This window comes from Trichoderma atroviride, chromosome 3 (genome assembly GCF_020647795.1).
Source record: "Trichoderma atroviride chromosome 3, complete sequence".
In the NCBI taxonomy this organism is placed as follows: domain Eukaryota; kingdom Fungi; phylum Ascomycota; class Sordariomycetes; order Hypocreales; family Hypocreaceae; genus Trichoderma; species Trichoderma atroviride.
The window spans coordinates 3,603,827-3,630,103 of record NC_089402.1 but is presented as its reverse complement, the minus strand read 5'-3'; the positions used below and the strand labels follow the sequence as shown (position 1 = coordinate 3,630,103).

The window sequence follows — 26,277 nt, the reverse complement described above, 5'->3', positions numbered from 1 at the left end:
AGTTGGTAACGCTGGTAACAGCACCACATAACGACGTACTAACATTTGCAAAGAGACTGTGAGCACTCTATGCTGATTGCAACCGGTATTACCAACGGTTGATTATAAACAAGGCTCAATGCCAATTTGCCGAGAGCCCAACCATGCACACGCAGTTCAGCCGCATATTATAGAGCGCTGAGTGTATAGCTGAGCTCTTTTCGCCAGCTCGACCCCTGCATTCTTGCCCAACCAAGGCCTAATAAGCGATAGACGCATTGATACGAAATAGTCCAGTGGTCCTAGGTGGTACGAGCATGCCGGCAGCGAGCCACCATTGATACCGAAAGCGAAATTGTCGCGGAAGCGATTAGTTTTAGCTACGCGACAGCAAGAAGCTATACTTGTAAGTACACTGTGAAAACCGCAGCAAGGATTCATGCTCTCTAGGCGGGATGAAATCGTAGGCGATTGCAGCGCAGTACTATCTAATGCTCCACCAAAAGCTTCATAACCGTAAAATCCCATGTTGTATTGTGAAGTTCCCTATATTTCAATCTGATGTGCCCTAAACCTGCGTTGCCGACGCTTTCATAGTATTATCCCAGGTGCTATCGTTTATAGCTTAAACGTATTCAAAACATGCCATCATGTCCAATCGCTGCTTTTCCTTTCCAATCGTAACCATTTCTCTTCGTTCACATATGGTTTCATGCTTAATTCTTGGTTTGCTCTTCTGCAAGCTTAAGAGCTTCTTCCAACGCAGCCTCGTCATCGGAATCGATGTCGTCTTCTTCGCTTTTGAGTTCTGCCTTGTTCGATTTAGACGCACCATTGGTCTTTGCACTCTCTTTTGACTTCTCTGGTGACTCGTCTAGTGTCTCTGCGCCCTTTGCATTTCCATTTGCTACTGGTTCCGCATCTTCTTTGGCGTCTTCTTTGGCATCCTCCTTGACAAGCTTCCTGGTTGTGTTTCCGGGCTTCAGGGCCCAGTCAATCTCCCCGTCATCACCATATCTAGTGATGAGCCATTCGTTTGCTGCTTTGAAATGACCACAGTCAAAGAATCCCCTAGATGCGCTGAGTGGGCTAGGGTGAACGCTGAGGAGCACCAGGTGGCGTTGTTTATCCACCCTCTGCACTCGCTTGCTGGCCGGTGTTCCCCAGGCCATGAAGACCACACCTCGCGTCCGCTTTTGAGCAACGAGGTCAATGACCTTTTGCGTGAATCGCTCCCAGCCGCGATTGGCATGTGAATTGGCTTCATGTGCACGAACAGTAAGACAGGTATTGAGCATCAGCACGCCTCGGTCTGCCCATGGCGTTAACAAGCCACCTCGGTTCAGCGGCTCGACGAAGCTAGGATAATCCTTCTTCAAAGCAATATACATATTTCGGAGCGACGGTGGCGCCGGAGTGGGCGGTCGAACGGAAAAGGCCATGCCGTGGGCTTGGTTCACGTTGTGGTAGGGATCTTGGCCGACGATGACGACTTTGACTTCGTTGAATGGCGTATGACGAGACCTGAGGTTATTAGACGACCTGATACAGGCAGGCAATTGGAGAGATCGGGATAACCTACCAGGAGTACACGTCTTCCTTTGGCGGAAACCATTTCTTGCCAGCAGCCGTCTCACGGTTCAAGAATTTCTTCAAGTCAAGAAATTCCTTTGTGGTCACGTCATCCTTGAGCAATGCCAGCCAGCTGTCGTGGAGAGTATCAATCTCAAGCTTGAGCAGTTCCTTCTGCTCGGCAGTCAAGCCTTCAACCCATTTTGCCTTGTCAAACCTGGTCGCTGGAGAGGGGGCGGCAGGAGCACCAGCAGGCTTTGGGGCAGCACCAAAGAAAGAAGAAATGCTGCCGTTGGCCCTTGTTTTCTTTGCCTCAGTCTCGTTGCCTGTTGTCGCCGCTTTTCTCTTGAGACTTGACATTGTGCAGAATTGAGAGTTGTGGAGAAGTGGAGTTGGCCGGCTGAGCAGTCGAGAGAGCGAATAGACAGGAATAGCAGTCCGTAAGCCAACAATGGCACCCACTGTGTGTAGATGAGTGGCCAATATCCAATTGACCAAGTGTAGTTGTACAAAGTGTACGTGCAAAGTAGCAAATGAGAAGAGCTGGAAAATATGAGCAGAATGGGATTGAAAGGCTGTGTGCAAGATCTTCGTGATACAAGCAAGATGGCTGGGCTAGCTGATGGCTGAGTGGTAAAAGTTGCTGCTGGGTAGCGCGTGTTGAAAAGACGCGGACCAGACCAGCCATTAACGCGCTGCAGCGCTATAGCCCTGACACTTCAACGCGTGAGGGCTGGAAAGTGGCGGCGTTAGCGCTGTAAGCTACAGGCAGCAATTGTCGCTAGTACCTGTCGGGTGCTGCCACTTACAGACTTCAGCGCTCAAGTCAGCACCTAACTTGAAGAGTCTGGGGAGACATTGGCCACACCGGCCCCACACCGCTGGACATTGCTGTTTGATCCTCTGTGCATGGTAGTTTGGTGACGAGGTTGAGAGCGCATGGCTTGGTGGAATATTGAATGAACAGATTATTGAATGTCTTGGAAAGGAGCATTGATATCCAGTATTTCCGTCTATCTAGCCGCTACGAATCCCAGCCGTCAGTTGCGCTGAACACGTGCCAGGTTTGGCGATGACGCCAGTTCCTGACAAAGAGCTGTGCTTAGTCATCAATCAACAGGTAGCGGAAGCTGACTATTGCGAGTAGTGGACAGCTTGTACGATCGCAAAGGGACCTGGCTCTGACGCAGTATCGTGCGACACTCACATGTACGCTGCTTCAGCTTCAGTCTTTATGCGATAGCCATGCTGCGGGCTGTCCCTTCGAACATAGGCACATAGCAATTGCCCAAAATGAGAGGCTGGATAGCCTGTGTCTTCCGTAAGTACCCTCTGCCGCATCATCAGTTGCACCATGTAAAGCTCACATGGTGATCTCAGTGCTTGCGCAGGCCACAGCGGCGGTATGTTCTCACGACCAAAAGCCTCTTGGCAGCCAAAACGACCACTCGGCGCACACTGCCGCGGATAAGCATGCGGTCGAATCCTTCCTGGATGTTGGCGCAGAGCAGGATGGTGCTGCCTTTATACAGCCTGGTACGATGTCACTTGTCAGTATAGAAGCGTAACAGACGAGCTAACTTGGCACAGGAAGCGACCTTGTCGACGCTGCGCTCGCCGAGCTCCGAAAGATACCTCTACCGCCTCGAAGAAAACGGGAATCATCAGGAATATTCAGCTCAGCTCTACGTCTAGTCCTCAGAACTATCCCGACCGGCCCCGTCATCGCACCATCACAGCCCAAGGCGACGGCGACCAGCGGCCCTCTAGTCAATGCAGTAGAGCTACTTGAACAAGCAGCTCAGCAAAACAATTCCGACGCATTATACATGCTTGCTGACTTCAACTTTTTTGGCAACTACAGCCACCCCAGGGACCTTCATGCCGCCTTTAAGCACTACCAACAACTAGCATTTAGCCATGGAAATACTACGGCACAGTACATGCTTGGGGTATACTACTCAACTGGCATTGGCGGTGTTGTTCTCCAAGATCAAGCCAAGGCGCTTCTCTATTACACCTTTGCTGCCGTTCGAGGAGATACAAGAGCTGAAATGGCTGCTGGTTTCCGGCATCTGGCAGGAATCGGAGCTACCAAGAGCTGTGAAACTGCCGTCAAGTACTACAAGCGCGTGGCAGATAAAGCTATAGATTGGTACCGTTCTGGTCCCCCAGGCGGAATGGCATGGATTGCTCAGTCATGGCGCATCGCAGACGACTTTGGAGGCTTGTACGGAGAGGGGGCGAGCGCTTCTAGTGCCGGCATGAACGCGTTCAAGCCCAGGGTCAACTCAGACGCCAACGCTGCTATTGGCGATATCATTGAATATCTAGATCTCATGTCTCAACAAAGTGATTCGAAGGCTACACTCAACCTGGGACAGATCTACTATGAGGGCCAGAGAGGACTAGACAACGACTTCGAACTAGCCCGGAAGTACTTTCTTCTAGTTGCCTCAAGATATTGGAAGAAGGATGGGCGCCCCGTAGAAAATGCCAAGTCTGGCATTGACAAGCTAGCCGGGAAGGCAGCTGGCTATCTTGGCAAAATGTATTTGAGGGGAGATGGAGTTCCTCAGAATTTCGACAGAGCAAAGATTTGGTTTGATCGTGGCTCCTCACAAGCTGATGCGCTGTCGCGATATGGCCTAGGACTAATGTACCTGCACGGCTATGGTGTCAAAGAGAATATTGCGAAGGCTGTGGAGCTGTTCAGAGTATCTGCTGATCATGATTATGCTCCTGCGCAGGTCCAAATGGGCCAGCTCTACCTCGACCAAGGCGGCCAGGAGGATGTTCGGATCGCGAATAACTACTTTGAGCTAGCTGCTCGTTATGGCAACATTGAGGCAAATTACTACCTGGCAGAACTGGTTTTCCATGGCGTGGGCCGTGAAAAGCTTTGCAGCATGGCGCTGAGCTACTACAAGAGCGTGGCTGAAAAAGCAGAGCCCCTCGTATCGTCGTGGGCAGATGCGAATGATGCATACGAAGTCAAGGCCTATGATCTGGCGTTCCTGGAGTATCTCTTAGCTGCCGAGCAGGGCTACGAGAGGGCGCAAACTAACGTTGCATGGATCCTCGATACTGTCCAATCTAAATTACCGATCTCTGAGGTGCTGCGTAAGCGGAACGACAAGTCTGGTCTCTTGGATAACCCTGCCTTGGCGCTCATTTACTGGACACGAGCATCAAGACAATCAAACATTGATGCTCTCGTCAAAATGGGCGACTACTACTTTTATGGTATCGGTACCGAACAAGATATTGGTAAAGCGGTACAGTGCTATACCGGTGCTTCTGATTATTCGCAGAGCGCCCAGGCACTTTTCAACCTGGGATGGATGCATGAAAATGGCATTGGGCTGACACAAGATTTCCATCTCGCCAAGCGGTACTACGATCACGCGCTGGCTGTCAACGATGAAGCCTATCTCCCCGTCACTCTCGGTCTATTAAAACTTCGGATACGAAGCGCTTGGAATACTCTGACGAATGGCCCTGTCCATTCTATCCAAGACGAACCGAGTAAGTCTATCAGGAGAAGAGCTTTAAAAAAAATCCGAGAGGCGATGCTAACAAATTTCACAGAGAAAAAGAAAGACTGGTCGCTCTCGGAGTGGATAACCAACTTCTTAGAGGACGAGGGACTTCCGTACGAAGACGATTACCTTGACGATATGTACGACGGGACTATCGGGGATGACGATGAAGACATCTTGGATGGCGTCGTTGAGAGCACTCTCATCATAGGCATCACGCTGGCTCTTGTCTTCCTACTGTGGTGGAGACAGAGGATGCAGCAACAGCATGCCCAGAACGTCGAAGGAGAACGTCAGAACCAGAGACAGCAGCAAGGCAATCCTATAAATCCCGAAGATGCCTTTCCGGCCTGGGCAGGTGGAGGAATGGGCTTATAAGGTAGATATTAGTCTGTGTATATATACTATGGGTGGCGTTAAAGGATACAAAAGTATATGTAGCGGCGGTGTCCTCTTGTTTGATAACTAGCATGCAAAAACTCGAGCAAAGCCTGTTAAATGGATGTATGACTGTATACTATGTCCTTTTGCGGGTGTTGAGAGAAAGTGAAGTATTCATGCTTGGGTCATCTTCTAGCAGGTGATTTTCTAATGGTTCGAGTTCCTCTAATATCTAACTAGCTTTTGTACATGTGCCTTTGCAAAGTCTAGTTAAGATGAATTCGAGACTACCTATGAGTAAATCTATCAATCATCATCCACGTCCCTGTCTACCATCGAAATAGACCCGTGGCGTTCATCATCGGAATCGTACTGCGGAGTCAGTGGCGTTTTTGGGCTAGCAGGCTCCTCAGTCTTGGTCGGAACTGGGCGTCGAGGAATCCGAATCTCTTGCAAGGGAACGGTCTGGCGTCTGGGTAGAGGTGGAGGGATCTCATCTTCGTCATGCATCGCGATTGGAGGTACAGACTCTGCCGTTCGAGGAGGAGGGCGCGGAGATTCTGGTCCAGACCCGCCGACAGGTCGTCTGGAGATGGCAGGCTTGGTAGCAGCTTCGTAGCTTGGCAAAAGAGCCGGAGGCGTAATTGTCAGACCTTGAAGAGACTCGGCAGACTTGTCTACGGCCTTGAAGTGGTCATCATGTCCTTCACTAAAGTCGAGAAGGTCTGCTTCCTTGTCTTTCATCTGGATGACGTCCTCTTCCGTTTCGATTTCCGTTCCGGCCTTGACGTTTACGAAGCCACATTTGTGCAAGATCTCGCCCGTGAGGGAGGGATATCGGAGATGGCCGCTGACACTATCGCTCAAGTTCACATTCACGATCCCGTTGACGTCTTTGATGGGCTGCAGGCCGGCGACTCCGAGGGCGAGACTGTGCATTCGGTAGACGAAGCCCAAGACCATGTCATTCTCGGAGTAGACGTTGAAGATCTTTCCTGAGACAACAGGCCGGATTGTCCGCCAGTGAGCTGAGCTGGAGGGGGGCTGGAGTGCCGATAAGGATGACCGTATCGACTAGACCAAAGGCATGACGTTCGGCAAGAGACTGTAAACAGGCATGGATGGTTGCAGCGCCGAGGGAATAGCCCATCAGTGTGACGGGCCGTTCGCCCTGGACTTTATTAATGAGTGCATCGGCGAGAAGCTGCCCAGCCTTTCGGGATCTGTTGTGCCCACGGTTGAACGGATTGTCCACGTTGGAAGCAACGGCCAAGACTTGAATCGGCCAGAGGGCAGCCCAGAGAGTCGCCAGCAAGGTCCGCTTGATGATTTCTGCCTTGAAGGCCTTCCAGGCAACGGAGCGGACAAGGTCGGTTAGTGCGGTGCCCAGTTTAAGAAGAACGTTCATCTCGTAGCGTAGAGCAAAGACTTCGGTGTCGGTACTCAGAGTGCGCCAGGGTTTCTTGATATCATCTTCTGTGTTAAGCCAACCATTGATTCCGATAGTAACGCGGAGACGACGCTGCTCTTTTTGCTCTTTGGTAATTTCCTCCGGGTCACCTGTTGTAGACTCTTCTCTGAGAGGAAGAAATTTGAAATCCTCGACCTCTTTCGCGTAGTTATCCATCATTTCGCCCTGAAAAAAAGAAGAACCATATCAGCATATCATGATCCCCCCGGCCAAACAAAGCACCCCTTGAACTTACAGTCATCTTGGCGCCATAGGCTCCAAAAAGAGTTCCAACCAAAGCCCCGTTCATCCAGAAGATACCGAGAAAGCTTGCAATACCTCCTAGACCAACGCCTCCAAGAATACCCCCAAGCGCTCCGGCAACCAGAGGAGCGGCCAAGCCTCCGGTAACTCCAATAACCGCAGCGCCAGCTACAGATGCCAGCCCGACTTTCCAGAAGCGACTGACCTTGTTCTGTTGTTTGCGCTTGGCGGCCTCAGCGTCGGCAGACATGGCTTCCTTTGTGTCTTTGTTAGCTGTAGAGGACTCCATCAGCGACATGGCGATTTCTGATTCTTCCTTGTTAAGAAACGTTGAAGAAATCCCCAGCGATGACGCCAGATAAAGCACCAAGGCACGAGAGTGAGCTGAGTATACCCCTGTAGAGAGAAGCAATAGCAGCACACAGCCGAGGGCTTCTTCTCGATCCTCGATGGGGATGGTTGTCAACTTGGTGGGTATCGGTTTATATACCGACTGCAGCATGGAAACATCTTCTGTCTCATCAACAGGCATGCCATCCACATCAACGAGAAAGCGATCGTTACTGGGCATATCCAGCTTCTTCTTGTCCAAAGCCTCACGTCGAGTCTTCCTCTCAGTTGTAATCTTGTTCGTCTCTTCCACGTTCACAATCTCTTCAAGCTTGGATACGACTTCATCTCGCCACTCCAGCGTGTATGCCAATGCCGCCCCGAGAACTTTCTCTGCCTCGTTGGTGGTTTTTACTTTCTGCAGCGACACGCTCTGAGCCCTGCCGCCTTGAGATGCAGAGCGCCCGGCTTTCTCAGACAGGTCTGGCGAGACCGATTCATCGTCTCGATTGCCTTCGTCCTCTGGTGCGATGGATCCTAATTCGTCAGGATGAGTCTCCAGCTCGGAGATCATGCCAGAAATGATCTCCTGGACAAGAGATAGCAGCGCCTTTCGCCTGGCGGGATTCAGGGCTATCACGATCTGGCGCGGATCTGCGCAGAGAGGCGCCATTGTGAAGAGTCGTGGAATACCCTTCGCAGTGGTTCGTTGGGTGCTTCAGATGAGATTGGTTTTGTTTAAATAGTGTTTGGTTTCAAATCCGAGATCTATCCGCTGTTGTAAGATGGCGAGTTTCATCTGATGCTCAAGTCTAAGCATAAATGCTGGCTGGTAGCGTGTGTATGTTACACGTCACCGAGATTCAAGTGATTGGATGTTGTCGGGCCATCGAATCCTTCAGCCAAGACGGTATGAATGGCATGCAGAGGTAACGAGCGGCTATACAAAAGGATACAATAACAATAAAGAACTAATTCACAGCGATTCAATAAGCTAGAAAATGATTTTAAAGGCGGATGTTACGGCAAATCATGTCAAAGCGAAAGTGAGACTGCTGACCGCATTGCAGTCGAGTTGCACATCGGCACCATATTTAGCGAGAGAGAGCGGTATATTTGCCACTAACCAGACGCATAAAAATGCTACAGTAAGACCAGAGTATACCTTTAGGCGGGTAGATGCACTGTTTCAAATTTGTCTCGCCGCGGTCAAAACTCATTCAAAAATGAAAGGCAAAAAAAAAAAAAAGATCATTGCTGTCCTCGGCAAGCAACAAGTCACAAAAAGAATAAAAATGTAACTCTTCTCCGTAGAGATATCTCTCCGGGGACGGAGTCGAACCGCCGACATTCTGATGAGATGTTATCCATTACAGTCAGACGCCATGAACCAACTAGACCACCCAGAGGTAGAAGAGTTAGTATGAGTAGTAGTAATAAGGCTTATAAACCTTCTACTTTTTCACTTGGAGCCCAACGTCCCGCTTGTCCAGGCTAGCGTATCCGATAAGCGCTGATAAGCATTGGCCCCGCTAGAAAAATACCATTTTCTCCCAAGCAGCCAACCATGAGCGCTGTCTGAAGGGTAACAACTCTTGCTGCCAATTGTCGAGTATCATGTCGCGCTGTCGCCAGCGGTAGAACCACCTTTATTCTCTTCTTTCTCTCTTTTCCCTGGTGCGGGAGCTGTGCCATATAATATTCTGATACAATGGATGCGCACGCGCTTCTTTCCGCCCAGGGTTGGCGAGGAACCGGCCATTCTCTACACAAGACAGACGACTCAATTGGCCTCGCAAAGCCTCTCTTACTCAATCGCAAGGCCAACACCAAGGGCCTTGGCAACACAAAACATTTCACAAGCGACATGTGGTGGATGAACGCCTTTGACGAGCAGTTGAAAGGCCTCGACACCTCTAAAAAGGGCCAGGTCGTGCAAACCGTCAAGACCGGCAAGCTCAACGCGCTAGATCACGGGAACGTGTCAAAATACTCGGTTTACGCTTCATTTGTACGAGGCGGGTTTCTCGATGGAACACTCAGTGTAGAGACGACAGACGACTCGACAAGCAGCGATTCGGAGAAGAGCGACGATAAGAAGACAGAGGCGAAAGCTACAAAATCCAAGGAGACCAAAGAGGAGAAGAGAGTTCGAAAAGAAGAGAAAAGGAAGCGAAAAGAGGCTAGAGCTCTGAGAAGAGCGGCCAAGGCTGAAAGAAGGTTAAAGAGAGCCGGGGCGAAGAAAGACACGTCTGATTCTGGCAGTAGTGGAAAAGAAGAGAAACTCCTTAGACGTGTGCAGAAGGAAGAAAAGCGCAAGCGGAAAGAATTAAAAAAGGAGAAAATCTAATAAGGATACTGGAATGGAGGATTCATATACGGCGCATTAGCAGGGAGTTTGGCTTCTTCTTTTTTTCTCTCAAACGCAAGGGATACCCAAATAGAGTGCGTTTCAAGTTTGTATTTCTTTGGATGGATTGGCTGGTCGGCCAGGCTTGCCAGATAGAATCCAAGGCCGCTTGTCCCAAAATTCGTCCCTGATGATATCCAAGTGTTCCACGACCACTTTTGCCTTGGCTCTGCGCTTCTTATCCTTTTCCGCTTGTGACTTTGACTGCACTGCTGGCTCCGCAAGGGCATCTGCTGCAGCAGCTTCATTATGACTGCCAGGATCGACCAATTCATACTACAAACGTCAGTTCTAAATGCAACCAATCTTGACATGGCCTGAAACGAACATCTCTGAATATTATGCTTCCCTTTTTGAACATCTCTGGTTCATTATTGTAGTTGATCTTGAAGCGTGAGAAAAGTATTTCATTCTTATCAGCAGCCAGTGTCCCCTGATACCACGTTAATATGATTCATCATAGCAATAGAAGGCAGCGCGTACAGCAAGTGTTTTCTCTGCCTCTTTGTTATCAAGCCCCCCCCAGCTGTATTAGTTTCCAGAAGGCTGTATTGTATAAGTTGTTGATGTGGCCTAGTTGGTTAGCATAAATTTTATCTCATCTTGCCATTGTCAACGTACAATCAGCCTGTCTCCAACTCATGTAGTCACGCAGATTCTGCACCGTTGGATAGCAGACAGCTCGACCATCAAATGTCGGAAGAGGAAACGAGAGAGGGGTGTCCGGAAAGTATGTCGACCAGAGATAGACATAGTTTGCCGTAAACGTAGAAACAACTGTGCTCACAAGTTTGCTGCAAGTTCTTAGATGGTGCAGCATGCAGGGTAGGTTAGGTCTCTGTCTCGCACCTTGCTCTCCTCTCGAAGAGGTTGCATGACTTATGAAAGACGAAGCTATGTTGTGTTAGGCCAGAGAATTTTGTGAATGTCCAGTAAAAAGAGGGACAATACCTGTATTCGTCGCTGACTCCGTAAGATATGGTGATTTCTGGTAAATCAGTCACAACCGCCATAGCCGCTGCATTCATAAGATCCAGCGCTCTCTTGTCATTTGGCTTTTCGAATTCATATTTGGCGCACATTCTTGAATAAAAACTGTTAGAAACCACCGCGGACATCATTCTCTTTCATTTTGCGCCTTTACTTGGTAAATCCCCTCCCATCGATGCGCACTACGACCCAAGTATTGGGCATGAGGGAGTCTGGCTGCTCAAAATTTCGAACATATTCAAATCTAGAATTGCCCTTGGTTAGTTAGCCAACCATGGGCCATGGAATTGGAGCACCGTACTTGGAATTTGCCATCTTGTGAATCGAGCGCTTGTGACGCGTCTCAGCTTTTGTCAAAGAAAAGCTTTGTACTTCTTTGACCGTTGCAGCGAGATATCGAACCTACTGTACGATTTACTTGTGCGTCATGCTAGCGCATCCCCGCAGTGGAGCATCAGCCTCTCAGTTACACGTTAGGCGCACGCCTCGAGATGGAGCATTAGATGCACCCCTCGTGTGGCGCATAGGCTGCAATCTGGGCAACTTTTGTCAGCCTTGCAGGAGAGAGACGCTTCTTTGCTCTGCCGTCTGGAGCTCCTCGCAGCCTTGTCGCGTTTGCCCGTCTACCATGCCGTTCTGCCACTCTCGAGAGGCCCCAGCCCTGTTACCGCGACGATGAATCTCCTTCTTTCAGACGACTACCTCCTCCAGGATTATCCTGAGAGCATGACCAGCACGATCCGGTCCGGCCATGCGACGATGCTGAGGTTTAACCGCAAGGGCGACTACCTTGCCTCCGGACGAGTAGACGGAACCGTCGTTGTCTGGGATCTGGAGACAATGGGCGTCGCCCGAAAGATGAGAGGGCATAATAAGAGCATTACGTTCCTCAGCTGGTCAAAATGTGGACGGTATCTGCTCTCAACATGCCAGGGCTGGAAAGCCATACTTTGGGATCTGGAGACTGGGCACCGACACCGAGAGGTGCGCTTTCGTGCCCCTGCCTACATGGCTGAGCTCCATCCCTGGAACCAGTATGTGCATTCTTCTTTTCGCTTGACAAATCTGCTGCCTGGTGCCATTGACTCACATGTTCAACTAGTAACATCTTTGTCGCGTCTCTATTCGAAGAGCAGCCGCTACTCGTCGATGTCTCGGAGCCAGTCGATGTCAAGCGCGTTCTGCCATCTGCACCAAAACGGTCCAATACTGAGAATGATGCTGCTCTCAAAGAGAAGCAGGCAAAAGAAGATGCAAAGCAGATGACGACGTCTGCCATTTGGACCGCAACGGGCGATCACATTATCGCGGGGACAAGTAAAGGCAAACTGAACATCATCGATGTCAAGACGCTCGAAATCATATACTCGGAAAAAATATGCACAGGAGTCATCACAACGATGCGAATAACGGGGTCAGGGCGAGATCTACTTGTGAATTCACAGGACCGCATCATCCGTACTTTTCGAATACCCAATCTTTCAGTCGAAGACCTCGACCCCGATACAATACAACTGCCCCTTGAACACAAATTTCAAGACGTCGTGAACAAGCTGTCTTGGAATCACGTCACATTTAGCGCTACGGGCGAATACGTGGCTGCATCCACCTACAATAATCACGAGCTCTACGTTTGGGAGAGAAACCATGGCAGCTTAGTCTGCATGCTGAAAGATCCGAAAGAGGAGCAAGGTGTTATCGAGTGGCATCCTTCTCGGCCCCTCTTGGCTGCCTGTGGCTTGGAGACGGGCCGCATATATATTTGGTCCGTCATTAGTCCCCAGAAGTGGTCGGCGCTGGCGCCAGATTTTGCCGAAGTCGAAGAGAATGTAGAGTACACGGAACGAGAGGACGAGTTCGACATATATGCACAAGAAGAGATTCATCGAAGGCGACTTGACGCCGAGGACGAGGATGTGGATGTCCTCGCGACTGATCCCACGAAAGAGGGAGATGGCCTGGATAACTTTCGCATGCCTATTCTATTCAACTTGGGCGAGAGCGATAGCGAGGACGAGTTTGTTGCGGTTTCGACTGGAACTATGCGGCGGAGGAGCCCTGGAGAAAGTCAAGCTGACTTGAGCGCCGGAGCAGAGTCGTCTGCCCCTGTGCGTAAGAAGGGAGGTGCTAGGGGAGGAAGAAGTAAAAAGAAGTAGTAATAGATGCCCAAAAGCTTAACGGAATAGCATTGATTCTTTATGCATTGTATCGGAAAAAGTGACATGCATGGCAATTTTCATAGCGCGAGACATGGAGAAAACATACGAGGCGCGGAGCCCCAAATACGTAGCATTGGATGTGAGGCTAACGTGAAACCTTGGATCAATTGAGTCACGCCGGTCGGTGCATTGTAGACTAGAGTCGAGGCTGACAAAATTATAGGCGAACTTGCCCTACCAAAAACCGAGCAGATAGCTCGCAATTTTATGGTTCTGATATTTTCCGGTGTGGCGTAAATGCTTACTAATGATCTTTGGCCTGAGGCACCAAGCGCTGCGGGTGCAAGGAGGCCGTGGTCCGTAAAGGCTTAGCGGCATCGAAGCACCAGGCGCCTCACGTCCAGAACTTTCAGGCTTCCTCCTCCTGCTGTTTTGCCTCGACCACGACAAAACTCTGCCCACGGCCCAAAGTCATCACCAAGCGTGTCGGGCATCGAATCTGGCACCTGGAATCCCGTCGACAAGTACGATCCGAGACCCCGACCTGCGATTTACGTGTTTATACGGCCTCAGAGCTGGTGGCGACGGGGGAGATCTGCCGTGAGGTTCTCCTGGGCCTGTTGGCCAGGACTGGCGATCGAGAGAGCGTCATCTCTTGGCGACTGACAACCGCTTTTGTCATCGATTTTTCGACTTTTTGCGACTAGAAACTGTCACTTCCTGCGATTTCTCCGTGAATCTTCTCGACGCATTGCTCTTTGACCGCGATTACGAGGCGCGTGCTGCGTTTACCGCCCTCACCGATCCTTTCTAGTAGATTTACGGTTATTCGATTGAAATTTCACAACACCCTCGAAAATGGCGAACCTCTACTTTACCCACTCGAGCGCTCCGCTCAAGACGGTGCAGGAGATCCAATTCGGACTCCTGTCTCCCGAAGAGATCAAGAGTATGAGCGTGGCACATATTCTGTACCCCGAAACGATGGAGGAAGGCGGCACGAAGCCACGCGACGGTGGTCTCAACGACCCTCTTCTCGGCTCGATCGATCGACAGTTCAAGTGCAAGACCTGTACACAAGCTATGGGCGAGTGTCCCGGTCATTTCGGACACATCGAACTGGCAAAGCCCGTGTACCACCCTGGCTTCATCAAGAAAGTCAAGAAGATCCTGGAAATTGTCTGCCACAACTGTAGTAAAGTCCTGGCTGATGAAGTTGGTCTTGTCTTTTCCATGAAGCCTTTGCCTCACTGGATGCTAACCTGAAATCTACCAGAGTGATCCTGAGTTTGTTGCGGCAATCAATACTCGAGATGCAAAGCTCCGTTTCAAGCGGGTATGGGCCGTCTGCAAGAAGAAGCGGAGATGCGAGAATGAGGATCGGACAGACAAGAACAAAGACGAAGAATTTGCGCCTGGCATCAAGCCCGCGCTCGTCGAAAGCCATGGCGGCTGCGGCAATGTACAACCTCAAGTACGACAGGTTGCCCTTCAACTGAAGGCGGCTTTCGAGGTAGCTCAAGAGGATGGGCCCAAGAGGAAAGAGACGGCTCCCATCACCCCCGAGATGGCCCACAGCATCCTTCGCCGCATTTCTGAAAGGGACCTTGTCAACATGGGTCTTAATTCGGACTACGCCCGTCCGGAATGGATGATTATCACCGTGCTCCCCGTCCCCCCGCCTCCAGTTCGTCCTTCCATTTCCATGGATGGTACTGGAACCGGAATGCGCAACGAAGATGACTTGACCTACAAGCTGGGAGACATCATTCGTGCCAACGGTAATGTCAAGCAAGCTATTCGTGAGGGCTCGCCGCAGCATATCGCGCGAGATTTCGAAGAACTGCTCCAATACCATGTTGCGACCTACATGGACAACGATATTGCCGGTCAGCCCCGTGCTCTTCAAAAGAGCGGTCGTCCTGTCAAGGCAATTCGTGCCCGTCTTAAGGGCAAGGAAGGTCGTCTGAGAGGCAACTTGATGGGAAAGCGTGTCGACTTTTCCGCCCGTACTGTTATTACCGGAGATGCCAACCTGTCTTTACACGAAGTCGGAGTTCCTCGCAGCATTGCCAGGACCCTGACTTATCCTGAGACGGTAACGCCGTACAATATCGGCAAGCTCCATCAACTAGTCGAGAACGGTCCCAATGAGCATCCTGGAGCCAAGTACGTTATCAGATCCGACGGTACCCGTATCGATTTGCGCCACCACAGGCGTGCAGCTCAAATCTCATTGGAGTATGGTTGGAAGGTTGAGCGACACTTGATGGACGGTGACTACATCATCTTCAACCGTCAGCCTTCGCTGCACAAGGAGTCCATGATGGGACATCGTGTTCGAGTCATGCCCTACTCTACTTTCCGGCTCAATCTGTCTGTCACGTCCCCGTACAACGCCGATTTCGACGGTGATGAGATGAATCTTCACGTCCCCCAGAGTGAAGAGACTCGCGCCGAAGTCAAAGAATTGTGTCTGGTTCCCAACAACATTGTCTCGCCCCAAAAGAATGGTCCTTTGATGGGTATTGTCCAAGACTCTCTCGCCGGTGCTTACAAGATCTGCCGACGTGATACTTTCCTTGACAAGAATCAGGTCATGAATCTCATGCTTTGGGTTCCCAACTGGGATGGTATTATCCCCCAGCCTGCTATTCTGAAGCCGAGGCCCCGTTGGACTGGCAAACAGATCATCAGCATGGTCATTCCCAAGGAAATCAGCCTCAATGCCCCTGAAGACAAGGCTGATAACCCTCTCAACGATACAGGACTGTTGATCCAAGCTGGCGAGCTGATGTATGGTCTCATGAAGAAGAAGAGCATTGGTTCGGCCTCGGGTGGTGTCATCCACCTCTGCTACAATGAATTGGGTCCAGAAGGCGCCATGGCGTTCCTTAATGGTGTTCAGCAAGTGACTGCCTACTGGCTCCTACAAGAAGGCCACAGCATTGGTATTGGTGATACCATTCCGGATAAGCAGACAATTGAAAAGGTCCAGGCGCATATTGACACACAAAAGGCCGAAGTCGCCAGACTTACGGCCCAGGCCACTGCCAACGAGCTGGAGGCTTTGCCTGGTATGAATGTTCGTGCTACGTTTGAAAACAAGGTGTCTATGGCTTTGAACCAGGCTCGTGACCAGGCTGGTACAACAACACAGAAGAGTTTGAAGGATTCCAACAACGCTGTTACCATGGCCGAGTCCGGCTCCAAGGGTTCATCCATCAATATTTCTCAAATGACAGCGCTTGTCGGACAGCAGATTGTCGAAGGAAAGCGTATTCCATTCGGCTTCAAGTACCGAACGCTTCCTCATTTCACCAAGGACGATTACTCTCCAGAGGCTCGCGGCTTTGTAGAGAACTCGTATCTCCGTGGCCTTACTCCGTCAGAATTTTTCTTCCACGCCATGGCCGGTCGTGAAGGTCTTATTGATACCGCTGTCAAGACAGCCGAGACTGGTTACATTCAGAGACGTCTCGTCAAAGCTCTCGAAGATCTCAATGCTCAGTACGATGGAACTGTCCGTAACTCTTTGGGTGATATTATCCAATTCCTTTACGGTGAAGATGGTCTTGATGCAATGTGCATTGAAAAGCAGAAGCTTGGAATCTTGAAGATGTCGGATGAGGCCTTTGAGAAGAAGTATCGCCTTGATTTGGCCAACCCCCCCGAGTGGTTCAGGAAGGACTACGAGTATGGCAACGAGTTGACTGGTGACAAGGCTTCCATGGCTCTTCTCGATGAGGAGTGGGATGCCCTGGTCGCTGATCGTCGTGAGGTGCGACAAATCAACCGCACAAAGATGGGTGAAGAGGCAATGCAGCTTCCACTGAATATCGGGCGAATGATTGAGACTGCCAAGCGCGTGTTCAACGTCAAGGCGAATGACAGGAGTAACTTGAGACCTTCTGATGTCATTCCTGTTGTGAGAGACGTCATTAGCAAACTGAAGATTGTTCGTGGCGAGGATCCGATTTCCAAGGAAGCAGATGCAAGCGCCACTATTCTCTTCAAATCTCTTCTTCGCTCTCGACTTGCCTTCAAAGAAGTGGTCAAGGAGCATCGTCTGAACAAGCTCGCGTTTGATCACGTACTCGGTGAACTCCAAAACAGATGGGATCGGTCATTTGTCAACCCTGGTGAAATGGTTGGTGTTCTTGCGGCTCAGTCCATTGGTGAACCCGCCACCCAGATGACACTGAATACTTTCCATTTTGCTGGTGTGTCTTCCAAGAACGTCACACTTGGTGTGCCTCGTCTCAAGGAAATTCTCAACCTTGCCAAGAACATCAAAACCCCTGGCATGGCGGTTTACTTGGACACTCCCCTGGCTAAGCAGGAGCAAGCGAAGAAGCTGCGAAGTTTGGTCGAGTACACCAACCTCCGATCAATCACGTCGGTCACAGAGATCTACTATGATCCGGATGTCCAATCCACAACCATTGTAGAGGATGTTGACATGGTTGAGTCCTACTTTTTGATTCCAGACGACACCCAAGATACCATTGATCAACAGTCCAGATGGCTTTTGAGAATTACACTCGACAGACAAAAATTGCTTGACAAGGAAATCAAGATTGACGACGTTGCTCAGCGAATCAAGGAAGAATATCCCAACGATTTGGCCGTCATTTTCAGCGACAACAATGCTGATGAACAAGTAATTCGCATTCGCACTATTCGTGCTGGCGATGAAAAGAACGATGATGGTGAAAAGAAGATTGAGGATGATGTGATGCTCAAGCGGCTCGAGGCCCATCTTCTCGACACGCTGACCCTGCGTGGTGTGCCTGGCGTTGAGAAGGCTTTCTTGACCAAGGGTACTCGGCTTGTCGAGGCAGCCGATGGCTCTGAGCTCGCGCTCAAGGACGATCCTCGATGCACACAGTGGTACCTAGATACCAGTGGCTCAGCGCTCCGTGAGGTTTTGGCTGTGCCCGGAGTCGATCCCATACGAACCTACACCAACGACCTCTGGCAGGTTGTTGAAGTGTTCGGTATTGAAGGTGCTCGAGCTGCCTTGGTGAAGGAGCTGACGGCCGTGTTGGCTTTTGACGGTTCTTATGTCAACCATCGACACATTGCTTTGCTGTGTGATGTCATGACTTACCGAGGAAGCATATCTGCCGTCACTCGACACGGTATTAACCGAGCAGACACGGGTGCGCTCATGCGTTGTTCATTCGAGGAGACGGTCGAAATTCTTCTGGAGGCGGCTGCTACTGGTGAGCTTGATGACTGCCGTGGCATTTCTGAAAACGTTATGCTCGGCCAGATGGCTCCCATGGGCACTGGCCACTTTGATGTCTTCTTGGACCCGAAGATGCTGGAAACAGTCATTTCGGACAACTCCCGCATGGGCCTCATGCCAGGCATGCCTGTCAAAGAGGGAGACGTTGAGGGTGCGGCTACGCCGTACGATACCGGATCTCCAATGGGTGATTCTGGCTACCTCAGCCTCAACTCTCCTGCTGCTGGAAACTTCTCTCCTATCCAGGGTGCAGGTTCGGAGACGCCTGCTGGATTTGGAACGGAGTATGGTGGCGGTGGCTTTGGTGGTATTGGCTCGATGAGCCCTTACTCCATGCGTGGAGCGACGAGCCCTTTCAGCACTTCGCCCACATCGCCATTCAGTTCAGGCATGGGTGGATACTCTCCTTCGTCACCCAATACTGGATACTCTCCCACGTCTCCTATGATTGATGGTGGAATGGGCCGATATGCTTCGTCTCCGTCATTCAGTCCTTCTTCGCCATCCTTCTCGCCAACATCGCCGATGCTGCGGCCGACAAGCCCTGCCAGCCCCAACTACAGCCCAACGTCGCCAAGCTACTCGCCTGCATCGCCTTCGTCGCCGAGACACTACTCGCCCACGTCGCCGGCTCAGTTCAATTCTCCCACTTCGCCTAGCTACTCGCCTGCTAGTCCTAACTATAGCCCTGCGTCTCCTAATTTGCATGGTCCAGGCGCCACTTCCCCATCATATTCTCCTGCCTCACCTTCTTGGTCTCCGACATCCCCAGAGGCTTACTCGCCTACGAGTCCAAGCTTCTCCAAGAGTCCTGGGTCGCAACAATCTCCAACTAGCCCCAGCTACTCGCCCACTTCCCCATCCTTTTCTCCTCGGACACCTGGCCCGGGAGCTTCAGGCAACCAATAGTAAGTCATGGCCCAGATTTACTTGATGCGAAATCAAATATCTGTAACAAACATTTACTAACATTTTCCAGCTCACCTAATTCCCCAGCTAACGAATGATTTATCTTATAATGCATACAAGGCACGCTTTTTGCCTTTTTGGTTTTATCGATTTTACCCCTTGCTTTATTTCCGCGTGTTTTTCTCTCTCTCTCTCTTATTGTTCTCATGGTGGAAGGCTTGTGAGGACCTCAGCATGATAGACGTTTTATGCAGGCTGTAGCAAAAAGCCAACAATGGATAAAAAAAAGAAGTATCTATACTAAAAATACAAATGGTTTTGTCAATATGCGATCCTCTCAGCAGAGATATTAGAAAGGCTGATGGCAGGTTTGCGGCTGACATGTATACTAGACGCGAAGATGAAAAGTTTTTCATAATTATCTAGGGGATTGATAGTAGCCCAGATTGGAATCAGATTGCAAATAAATGGAATTCGCAGAGGACGCAAGTTTGTCCCCAGAACGTGAACTTGAAAGTGTTTTATCGTGCTTTTGATGCCTTGTGATCATGCATTTGATATGCTACGTATGATGCACTCAGATGCTGTAAAATACAGGAACAAGTTGATAACTCTTCTTCTCCCCCTTTGTGAAATGTATCTGAAACCAACTGTACTGTATATAAAGTGTGGCTGAACACACGCTACCTATCCTGGTAAGCATGCATGTGCCCAAACTCCGGGAGTAAACTCCAGCCTATTTGACGAAAAGCCTCCACCCCGCCTTCCCCATCCGTGATGCACTCAATCGATGCAATCTGTTGCATGAGCCTGAGAGCAACTTTGCAATACTAGAATTTGGGACTTGCCAAAGGTGTGTTTTTTTGGACACGGGCGATTCAAGAGGAGGCCTCTGTGGCAGCCTCAGGCGCCTTTAGGCCGACTATTGGGACTTCTTTAGGAGGCTGATACACTCACAGCCACCCGTTACCACTTAAGCGCCAACACATTTTGGCCCCTTTGCAAAACATCGCAACATGCCTGAATCTCAACCTCTGCATTTATTTGACCTCCCAGTCGACCTACTATCCCTGATTCTCCAGCCACTGCTCACAGCCCCAGACGGAGGCATCATCTCTCTGTGTCCTTGTACCGCCAGCCCGGTCAACCCCGTGCCCATCTTCCTAACCCATCCATCTCTGTACGCTATCGCTCATCCGATATTTTACGGACCAGCGAATACATTTGTGTTGGACCTCACCCAGGGCCATGCCTCCCACGTAAGGCGGTTCATAGAAAACGCTGCAGAAGATCTGCCTGGCGATGTGGAATGGAGCGGCAGACAACAACAGACGCAGAATCATGTCCTGCTACGTCACACGGGTGGCCGGTTTCTCCTCCTATCGCAAGAGGCAAGGCGCAAAGTGCACCGATTGGAGATGAGAATCGACAAGCTAAGAGGGTGGCTGTGGGATGAACTGGGGTTGTTTCTCCGGGATATGGCTGTGCGAGGAGATCTGAGCGACTTGACCTTGTTGGTGGACTATAGCGCCGGGACGAAGGAGAGGACAAAGTCGACTTCCAGGGCTTTTCTGAGAGAGAAGAAGACGGTGTTTGAGAAGCCGCCGCTGGAAGGACTGGTGAGGTTGTTGGCTGATCCGGGCATACGAATGGCGAGTTTGAGGGTGAAAGGGAGGCATGATCGAGCGTGGTGTGATTTTCATCAGGGAGGAGATTGCATTTTGAAGTCGTTTTTGCGGGTCAGAGAGGGTGGCGATGATGTTATGAAGAAGAAACAGGACGAGGAGGTGGTGGAGATTGATTGGAGGGCGATTTTGAGAGTGGTGGATCCGGAGGCGAAGAGGACGGCTGTTGGATGGCATGCGGAAATGTAGAGTGACTTTGGTGTAGCTGTCTCTATTGGATGAGCTGGGCTTTGGGACCTGGGCTTTATACCACGCTCACAAGTTATATTGTGTGGTGGAGTCTTGGTGATAATGGTCGACAAAATTGGGCTATCAAATGAAGAAAGAGTTTGTAAATTATGGTAGAGTGTGCTTATATTCATATTCTGTACTCCATGGGTCCTATACATGCAGTCGTTATATTTCTTTTCTACTGTAGTTTCTGATTGTATTCTTTCTTGGCTTGTCACAAACATATCTCGCATAGTTGAAGCCATGGTATGAGACTTCTTTTCAACAATGGGATGTTGTATTCGCTTCTACAAATTAGATTCTGGATGTCCAGGATGGGCGTCAGCTCAATAATCGAAACGCTGTCAGAAGCGTCACTTACAAGTTTTCAAAAAGCTGAGTTGCTACCGACGGCGAAGGATCACTACAGCGAGGTTACAACCAGAATATTGTTCTAATAGGCAAGTCATGATAGTAGCCGGAGGAGTGTTTCGTGCATTAGCTTTTAGGGAGACGGATGTAGAGAAAGAGCGTAACTATGCTCATACTTGGAGAATCAACCTGGGTAGACTACTATGAATAGAGGACGACTAAGTTGATGGGAATTGGCAGTAGAAACTATTCCGTATGATGGTTGATATAAATAAATAACTGCTGGAAAACCTGTGTAGATATAGAGAAGCAGTTGTTTAGTAGGCATCTGGCAGCGAAACGCGAAATTCTTCCCTCGCACAGCGTCGCAGAAATACCATACAGAATAGCGGCCATGCAAAATTATTTCCATACGGTTCACCTTGAATTTTCCCTCGTCATTCGTAACCTCGCATGTGTATGTGAGTCAATGCTTTCTTGGCCCTCTTCTCACAGTCGCGACTCACAGTTCACCAAGATGGATGTAGCAAAGAACATGAACTCTTTAAGAATTTCACAGCCTTTTTTTTCCTTTTCGTTCTTCATACAATTTTTATTTGTTGTCATCAAGATTCGAGCCTTCGCGACATATTGACTTACAATGGGAGCTATTAAGAGCCGCTCTCAAGTGTCACGATACACAACAGTGACGGTAAACGAGCAAACCTCATAGAACCGAGCAATGAAGAAGTGTAGGAATATCATGATCAAGCTGCTTCGCTTTATCGCCAGCAAATCTAAGGATTCCTATAAGTACTGCCGGCATTCTAGCCATCATCTCCGTGTAAACCAACACCGACCGCAATACTCAAGCTTCTCACAAGCCATCAAAAATCCAAATTTGAATCTCCAGCCGGGCAACTCGTTGATCGAAAAGAGCCTCAAGGAATCTCAGGTTGCCACACTAATCGCCCCTTTGCAGAATATAAAAAATCCATTTGTCCAAGGCATTTCAAAAGCTAGCCAATCCCCGGTGGTCTGAATGCCCCGTTCAATCGTCAAAATGCCCCGTTCCAGGAGAAGCAACTCGACTCGAAGCGGTTCCTCAGTAGAGTCTGATGATTCGCGTGAAAACAAGCCAAATCCTACCTGTGAAGATTGCGGCGGCACTGGCGTCTATCGGATAGCCATAGAAGAGGAAGCTGTTGTTTCTTGCAACGTTTGCGGGGGACGGTCCTGGGTCATGTGCTGCCAAGGCCCGTCTATTTGCTGCGGATATTGCCACGGTGGAAGGCCACGCCGAGTTGCGTGTGGCCGCTGCCACGGCGCAGGCAATATATCAGTGACCAAAACCAGGTACAGGGAGGTGGAGTGCCAGTGTGGCTACTGATAGCTGGAAGGTCGTAGAGAGCTGAGCTGAGCTGGGCTTTACTACCTACTTTCCCTATAACCCTTTCCCTGGAAATTTCCTATATCATTCTGTATTTCGACATCTGCGGCTGGCCCGCCAGATAACCAAAGGCCAATACTAGACGTATTGGAGGGGCAATACTAGTAAAGGGGAAAGACTGGAGACAAAGATGTCATCGGACATTATACGGAATTGAGTTGATGGTGGTTCCTATTTTTAGGGCTCCATAGATCTGCCATTTGCAAAGAGGGCAGGACGAAAACGAATCAAAACTGTGTGTTAAATTTGAACCAGCTACGTGTGAATATTTGATAAGGTTTAGCACAACACGTTGTAATGGATAAACTTCAAGTGGCTGGTGACAGGTCTGATTCTTACTCAGCTGATACTGACTTCATTCGCCGTATAGTGGCTGATACAACGTGTAGCTTTCAATTCTGAACTGCTCCCATAGAAATGTATTTGGCATTTATAGCAAATCCACTATAGAGAAAAGAGCAGGCCGAGCAAGGTAAAGCGGACATATGCAAGGTAAGCGGTCAGCTGAACACGGAGCGCTCGCATACTCTACATGCAGTGGGTAGGCATACCTGCATAATAGGGCTCGCGATTCCTTCCAGTGATGTCAGCACCACTGTGAGGGTTCATTGCGTTCACTTCAACCCATTTCCAGAGAAAAAAAAGGCCTCCATTTGAAGCAAGCCTAACAGTAGCTGGGGACGAACGAATCAGATATCAACAAAGAGCACTCTGTACCACTGAATTACTGAAATCTCTGGGCTAATAGGTAGGAAGCCGGAGATAGTCGTCAGGATTTTGTGCAACTAACCAGCGCGACTAGCAAGGGTGATGGGCCAAGACCCAAGACCTAAGCTTGGTCAAAGCTTTTCTGGCTCTTTAGATCTCATGTGGGGGGGGCTTGATTGATCGGATCAGGGCCCTGTCCCAAGGCATCCGCTGAATGCGACGCAGTACTCTGCTGTAGTAAAACTGCCGGAGATGTGATTCGGCGATGGCAAAGACGAGGGACCACAGCATGATGGAGCACTCGGCAATGCTCGGTATTGCGCTGGTTGTGCCTTGTGCAATTCTTGCCTCATTTCATCATCGGTCACGGTAGATGCATCAAATGAAAGGACAGTAAATGAGAATGATGTGTATGTATCTATGTACATGTACCTACCGAAGATGGAAGACGCCCAAATCTAGCATCTGTTTAGGGAGGTGCAGCTTGGGTCCAACTCCTGCCAATGCTTGCACAACGTGCCTGCCTCGTTGATCTCTGCTGGTCCGCCCCTTCCTCGGTGATAGCGATGCCCCTTTGTTCTTGGCAGGTGCGAGGCTGTGCCATTGCCTGTGAGTGTAGCACAGTTGTAGGTCTTTATGTTGAATGAATTTTCCTCTGTCCAATATCAACACACACTGACATTTAGCAGTGCTCAGCCCAGGATCCCTCGCCGTAGAGACGCTACCCTTCTAGGTAAGCTCCCCCAATGCTGAGATTTCTTCTTCACAATCTCCATATCTTGGCACGCACGGAGATATCACTAACCCCCTTTGAAATCCCAGTCCCATAACACTACTGTACGCATCCAACAAGCGTTACCCGCCATCTACTTGCCCCTCCACCATTCACCGCAAGTTTGCAATGTAACCGCCGCGTACTCTCAGCGTGACGGACGTTTCGGCCTCGTTGTACTCCATAGGTAACTGCGGCTACCACTGCTATTGGCTGCCTGCACAGGAGCCAAGGTAGGTACACAGCGCTTTTTGCAAGGCAGGGAGGCGATGCCAAGCACAATGAGAAATGAACGAGGGAGGCAGAAAAGTACGAGAGCAGAGACAGGAGCAGCACCAGGCGTGGGGGTTTCTGGCGTTTTCCCCCTCCCCCGCGCTGGAGCTGCTGCTTTCTCACTGGCCACAAGGAGGAAGACAACGGCCACTAAATTACTGCGGTTGGTAGCTCAGCTTTGGGCATTATTAGGTATTCGTATTACACTCTGTCAGCACAAAGGCAAGAAAAGAAAAAAAGAGAGAAGCGACAGCAACGAGAGCAGCAGCTCGAAAAGAATCGCTCTTCGGACAGAGAGAGACTCCTATCTCCTTGTGGGAATAAGAAATGCTGAAACAGCTTCCCCTCGTCCGCTTCACCCAGCCCCTCGCCCCCTGCAGGCAATAAGATGCCTTGCGCAGCATGTATACATGCATACATGCTCGCAAAGACTCCGAGCAGTTACATCAGGGTCCAGAGCCTTTTTTTTTTTTTTTTTTTTTTTTTTTTTTTTTTTTTCCGTTTCCCTGCATGTCGCACTCCCAAGGCCTCGGGAATCCAGGCCTGGCCTCGGCACACGGTAGCCTCTTCTAGCCGTGGCGCACCACCCCATCTCTCCAGATCATGCTATGCTTGCATGAAAAACAAACGACTTCTTCCACTATAACCTTAGTCGAAAAAAAGAAAAGAAAAATTCTTTCGCTTCTGGCTGTTTTTGTGCAGCACAATTATAGCACACGAGACACTATTGGCTTTTCTCTCTCTTCTTTTCTTGCCTCTTTCGGCTATCCCCGGCGACGGTCGAGTGGAAGAGCCGGAACAGACTGCGATTGTTCGTATGGAGTAACACGAGTAATAAAGTCCGTGGAGCTCTGGTAAGGACTCTATCTCAGGCGTATTAGTGAGCAGCTGAGAACATGCGCATGCACCCCCTGGAATATGCCATCTCACTTTTTGTCCTTTTCTCCAGCATCAATGGCGCCTGGTAGAAGCACAGAGCAAATTTGTATTCATAATCAAGTCTCGCAATTTGCTACTGTCCCTACGGGTCGATGATCCCGCCAAGCTGCCTCGTCACCATGTCTCACTCTAAAGTGATGTCTAAAATCAAAGTTGGAGACAAGAAAGTCTCCCTGGCCTTGGCCTCAGACACGGCATTTCAAGCTTAAACTAACATTCGCCTGCCTTTTTCCACCAACAGCAGAGACATCATTTCCCCCACGTAGAACAGGATGTGTCGGCACCGCCACCACAAGAAAAGGAGCAAGGCAGCAGCAGGTCACAGGTTTGATAACAGTAGCACGGAGTAGATGTGTGTGTGTGTGTGTCTGTGTTGGTAGAATTTCGTATGTATTGTCACTGCATATCTTGCTAAGCCAATTTGCTCCAAGATCTGCCTCTTGTAGTACAATCTGTTCTAGACTAAAGTGTGGTTACCCAAAAATAGGCCTTACATGACGCTTGTTCAAAACTGTTGCATTCTTTTTTTTCCCCCAGCCAATTGGCCAAATCGCAGAAAAAAAATGAGAGAAGGGAAAAAAAACCCCCCAAGTCGCTCCAATCGATCCATCCATACCATTGATTCCAAAAGGGAGATTTGCCAAGCCAA

At 49.8% G+C, this 26,277-nt stretch overlaps 10 protein-coding genes and 1 non-coding gene across 11 annotated transcripts; 5 read left to right on the top strand and 6 right to left on the bottom strand.

Moving 5' to 3' along the window:
* Positions 1 to 273: 273 nt before the first annotated feature.
* Positions 274 to 2,519, bottom strand: TrAtP1_006465 (uncharacterized protein). The gene is made up of 3 exons (XM_014083054.2): positions 2,361 to 2,519; positions 1,562 to 2,284; positions 274 to 1,503 (listed from the first exon to the last, which is right to left on the bottom strand). The coding sequence occupies exons 2-3, from the start codon at positions 1,909 to 1,911 to the stop codon at positions 696 to 698; spliced, it is 1,158 nt and encodes a 385-aa protein (XP_013938529.1). The 5' UTR covers positions 1,912 to 2,284; positions 2,361 to 2,519; the 3' UTR covers positions 274 to 695.
* A 209-nt stretch (positions 2,520 to 2,728) lies between these two features.
* On the top strand, positions 2,729 to 5,602 carry TrAtP1_006464 (uncharacterized protein). The gene is made up of 4 exons (XM_014083053.2): positions 2,729 to 2,872; positions 2,932 to 3,087; positions 3,142 to 5,079; positions 5,143 to 5,602. The coding sequence occupies exons 1-4, from the start codon at positions 2,845 to 2,847 to the stop codon at positions 5,469 to 5,471; spliced, it is 2,451 nt and encodes an 816-aa protein (XP_013938528.1). The 5' UTR covers positions 2,729 to 2,844; the 3' UTR covers positions 5,472 to 5,602.
* A 178-nt stretch (positions 5,603 to 5,780) lies between these two features.
* Positions 5,781 to 6,413, bottom strand: TrAtP1_006463 (uncharacterized protein; the record flags this gene model as incomplete). The annotated part of the gene is made up of 1 exon (XM_066113137.1): positions 5,781 to 6,413. The coding sequence occupies one exon, from the start codon at positions 6,411 to 6,413 to the stop codon at positions 5,781 to 5,783; it is 633 nt and encodes a 210-aa protein (XP_065969223.1).
* Positions 6,414 to 6,438: 25 nt separating this feature from the next.
* Positions 6,439 to 8,191, bottom strand: TrAtP1_006462 (uncharacterized protein; the record flags this gene model as incomplete). The annotated part of the gene is made up of 2 exons (XM_014083052.2): positions 6,439 to 7,110; positions 7,181 to 8,191. 2 exons carry the CDS (start codon positions 8,189 to 8,191, stop codon positions 6,439 to 6,441), a joined length of 1,683 nt encoding a protein of 560 aa, XP_013938527.2.
* Positions 8,192 to 8,839: 648 nt separating this feature from the next.
* On the bottom strand, positions 8,840 to 8,927 carry TrAtP1_006461. Its single transcript has one exon. It is a non-coding gene; the product is annotated as a tRNA-Tyr (tRNA).
* A 302-nt stretch (positions 8,928 to 9,229) lies between these two features.
* Positions 9,230 to 9,868, top strand: TrAtP1_006460 (uncharacterized protein; the record flags this gene model as incomplete). The annotated part of the gene is made up of 1 exon (XM_014083051.2): positions 9,230 to 9,868. The coding sequence occupies one exon, from the start codon at positions 9,230 to 9,232 to the stop codon at positions 9,866 to 9,868; it is 639 nt and encodes a 212-aa protein (XP_013938526.2).
* A 102-nt stretch (positions 9,869 to 9,970) lies between these two features.
* On the bottom strand, positions 9,971 to 10,289 carry TrAtP1_006459 (uncharacterized protein; the record flags this gene model as incomplete). The annotated part of the gene is made up of 2 exons (XM_066113136.1): positions 9,971 to 10,204; positions 10,257 to 10,289. The coding sequence occupies 2 exons, from the start codon at positions 10,287 to 10,289 to the stop codon at positions 9,971 to 9,973; spliced, it is 267 nt and encodes an 88-aa protein (XP_065969222.1).
* A 150-nt stretch (positions 10,290 to 10,439) lies between these two features.
* On the bottom strand, positions 10,440 to 11,233 carry TrAtP1_006458 (uncharacterized protein; the record flags this gene model as incomplete). Its single annotated transcript, XM_014083050.2, has 6 exons — positions 10,440 to 10,501; positions 10,550 to 10,722; positions 10,778 to 10,822; positions 10,880 to 11,011; positions 11,073 to 11,162; positions 11,220 to 11,233. The coding sequence occupies 6 exons, from the start codon at positions 11,231 to 11,233 to the stop codon at positions 10,440 to 10,442; spliced, it is 516 nt and encodes a 171-aa protein (XP_013938525.2).
* A 251-nt stretch (positions 11,234 to 11,484) lies between these two features.
* TrAtP1_006457 (uncharacterized protein) lies at positions 11,485 to 13,227 on the top strand. Its single transcript, XM_014083049.2, has 2 exons — positions 11,485 to 11,952; positions 12,021 to 13,227. The coding sequence occupies exons 1-2, from the start codon at positions 11,594 to 11,596 to the stop codon at positions 13,072 to 13,074; spliced, it is 1,413 nt and encodes a 470-aa protein (XP_013938524.1). The 5' UTR covers positions 11,485 to 11,593; the 3' UTR covers positions 13,075 to 13,227.
* A 708-nt stretch (positions 13,228 to 13,935) lies between these two features.
* On the top strand, positions 13,936 to 19,338 carry TrAtP1_006456 (uncharacterized protein; the record flags this gene model as incomplete). The annotated part of the gene is made up of 3 exons (XM_014083048.1): positions 13,936 to 14,292; positions 14,354 to 19,239; positions 19,311 to 19,338. The coding sequence occupies 3 exons, from the start codon at positions 13,936 to 13,938 to the stop codon at positions 19,336 to 19,338; spliced, it is 5,271 nt and encodes a 1,756-aa protein (XP_013938523.1).
* Positions 19,339 to 20,256: 918 nt separating this feature from the next.
* Positions 20,257 to 21,114, top strand: TrAtP1_006455 (uncharacterized protein; the record flags this gene model as incomplete). Its single annotated transcript, XM_014083047.1, has 1 exon — positions 20,257 to 21,114. The coding sequence occupies one exon, from the start codon at positions 20,257 to 20,259 to the stop codon at positions 21,112 to 21,114; it is 858 nt and encodes a 285-aa protein (XP_013938522.1).
* Between the last annotated feature and the right edge of the window lie 5,163 nt (positions 21,115 to 26,277).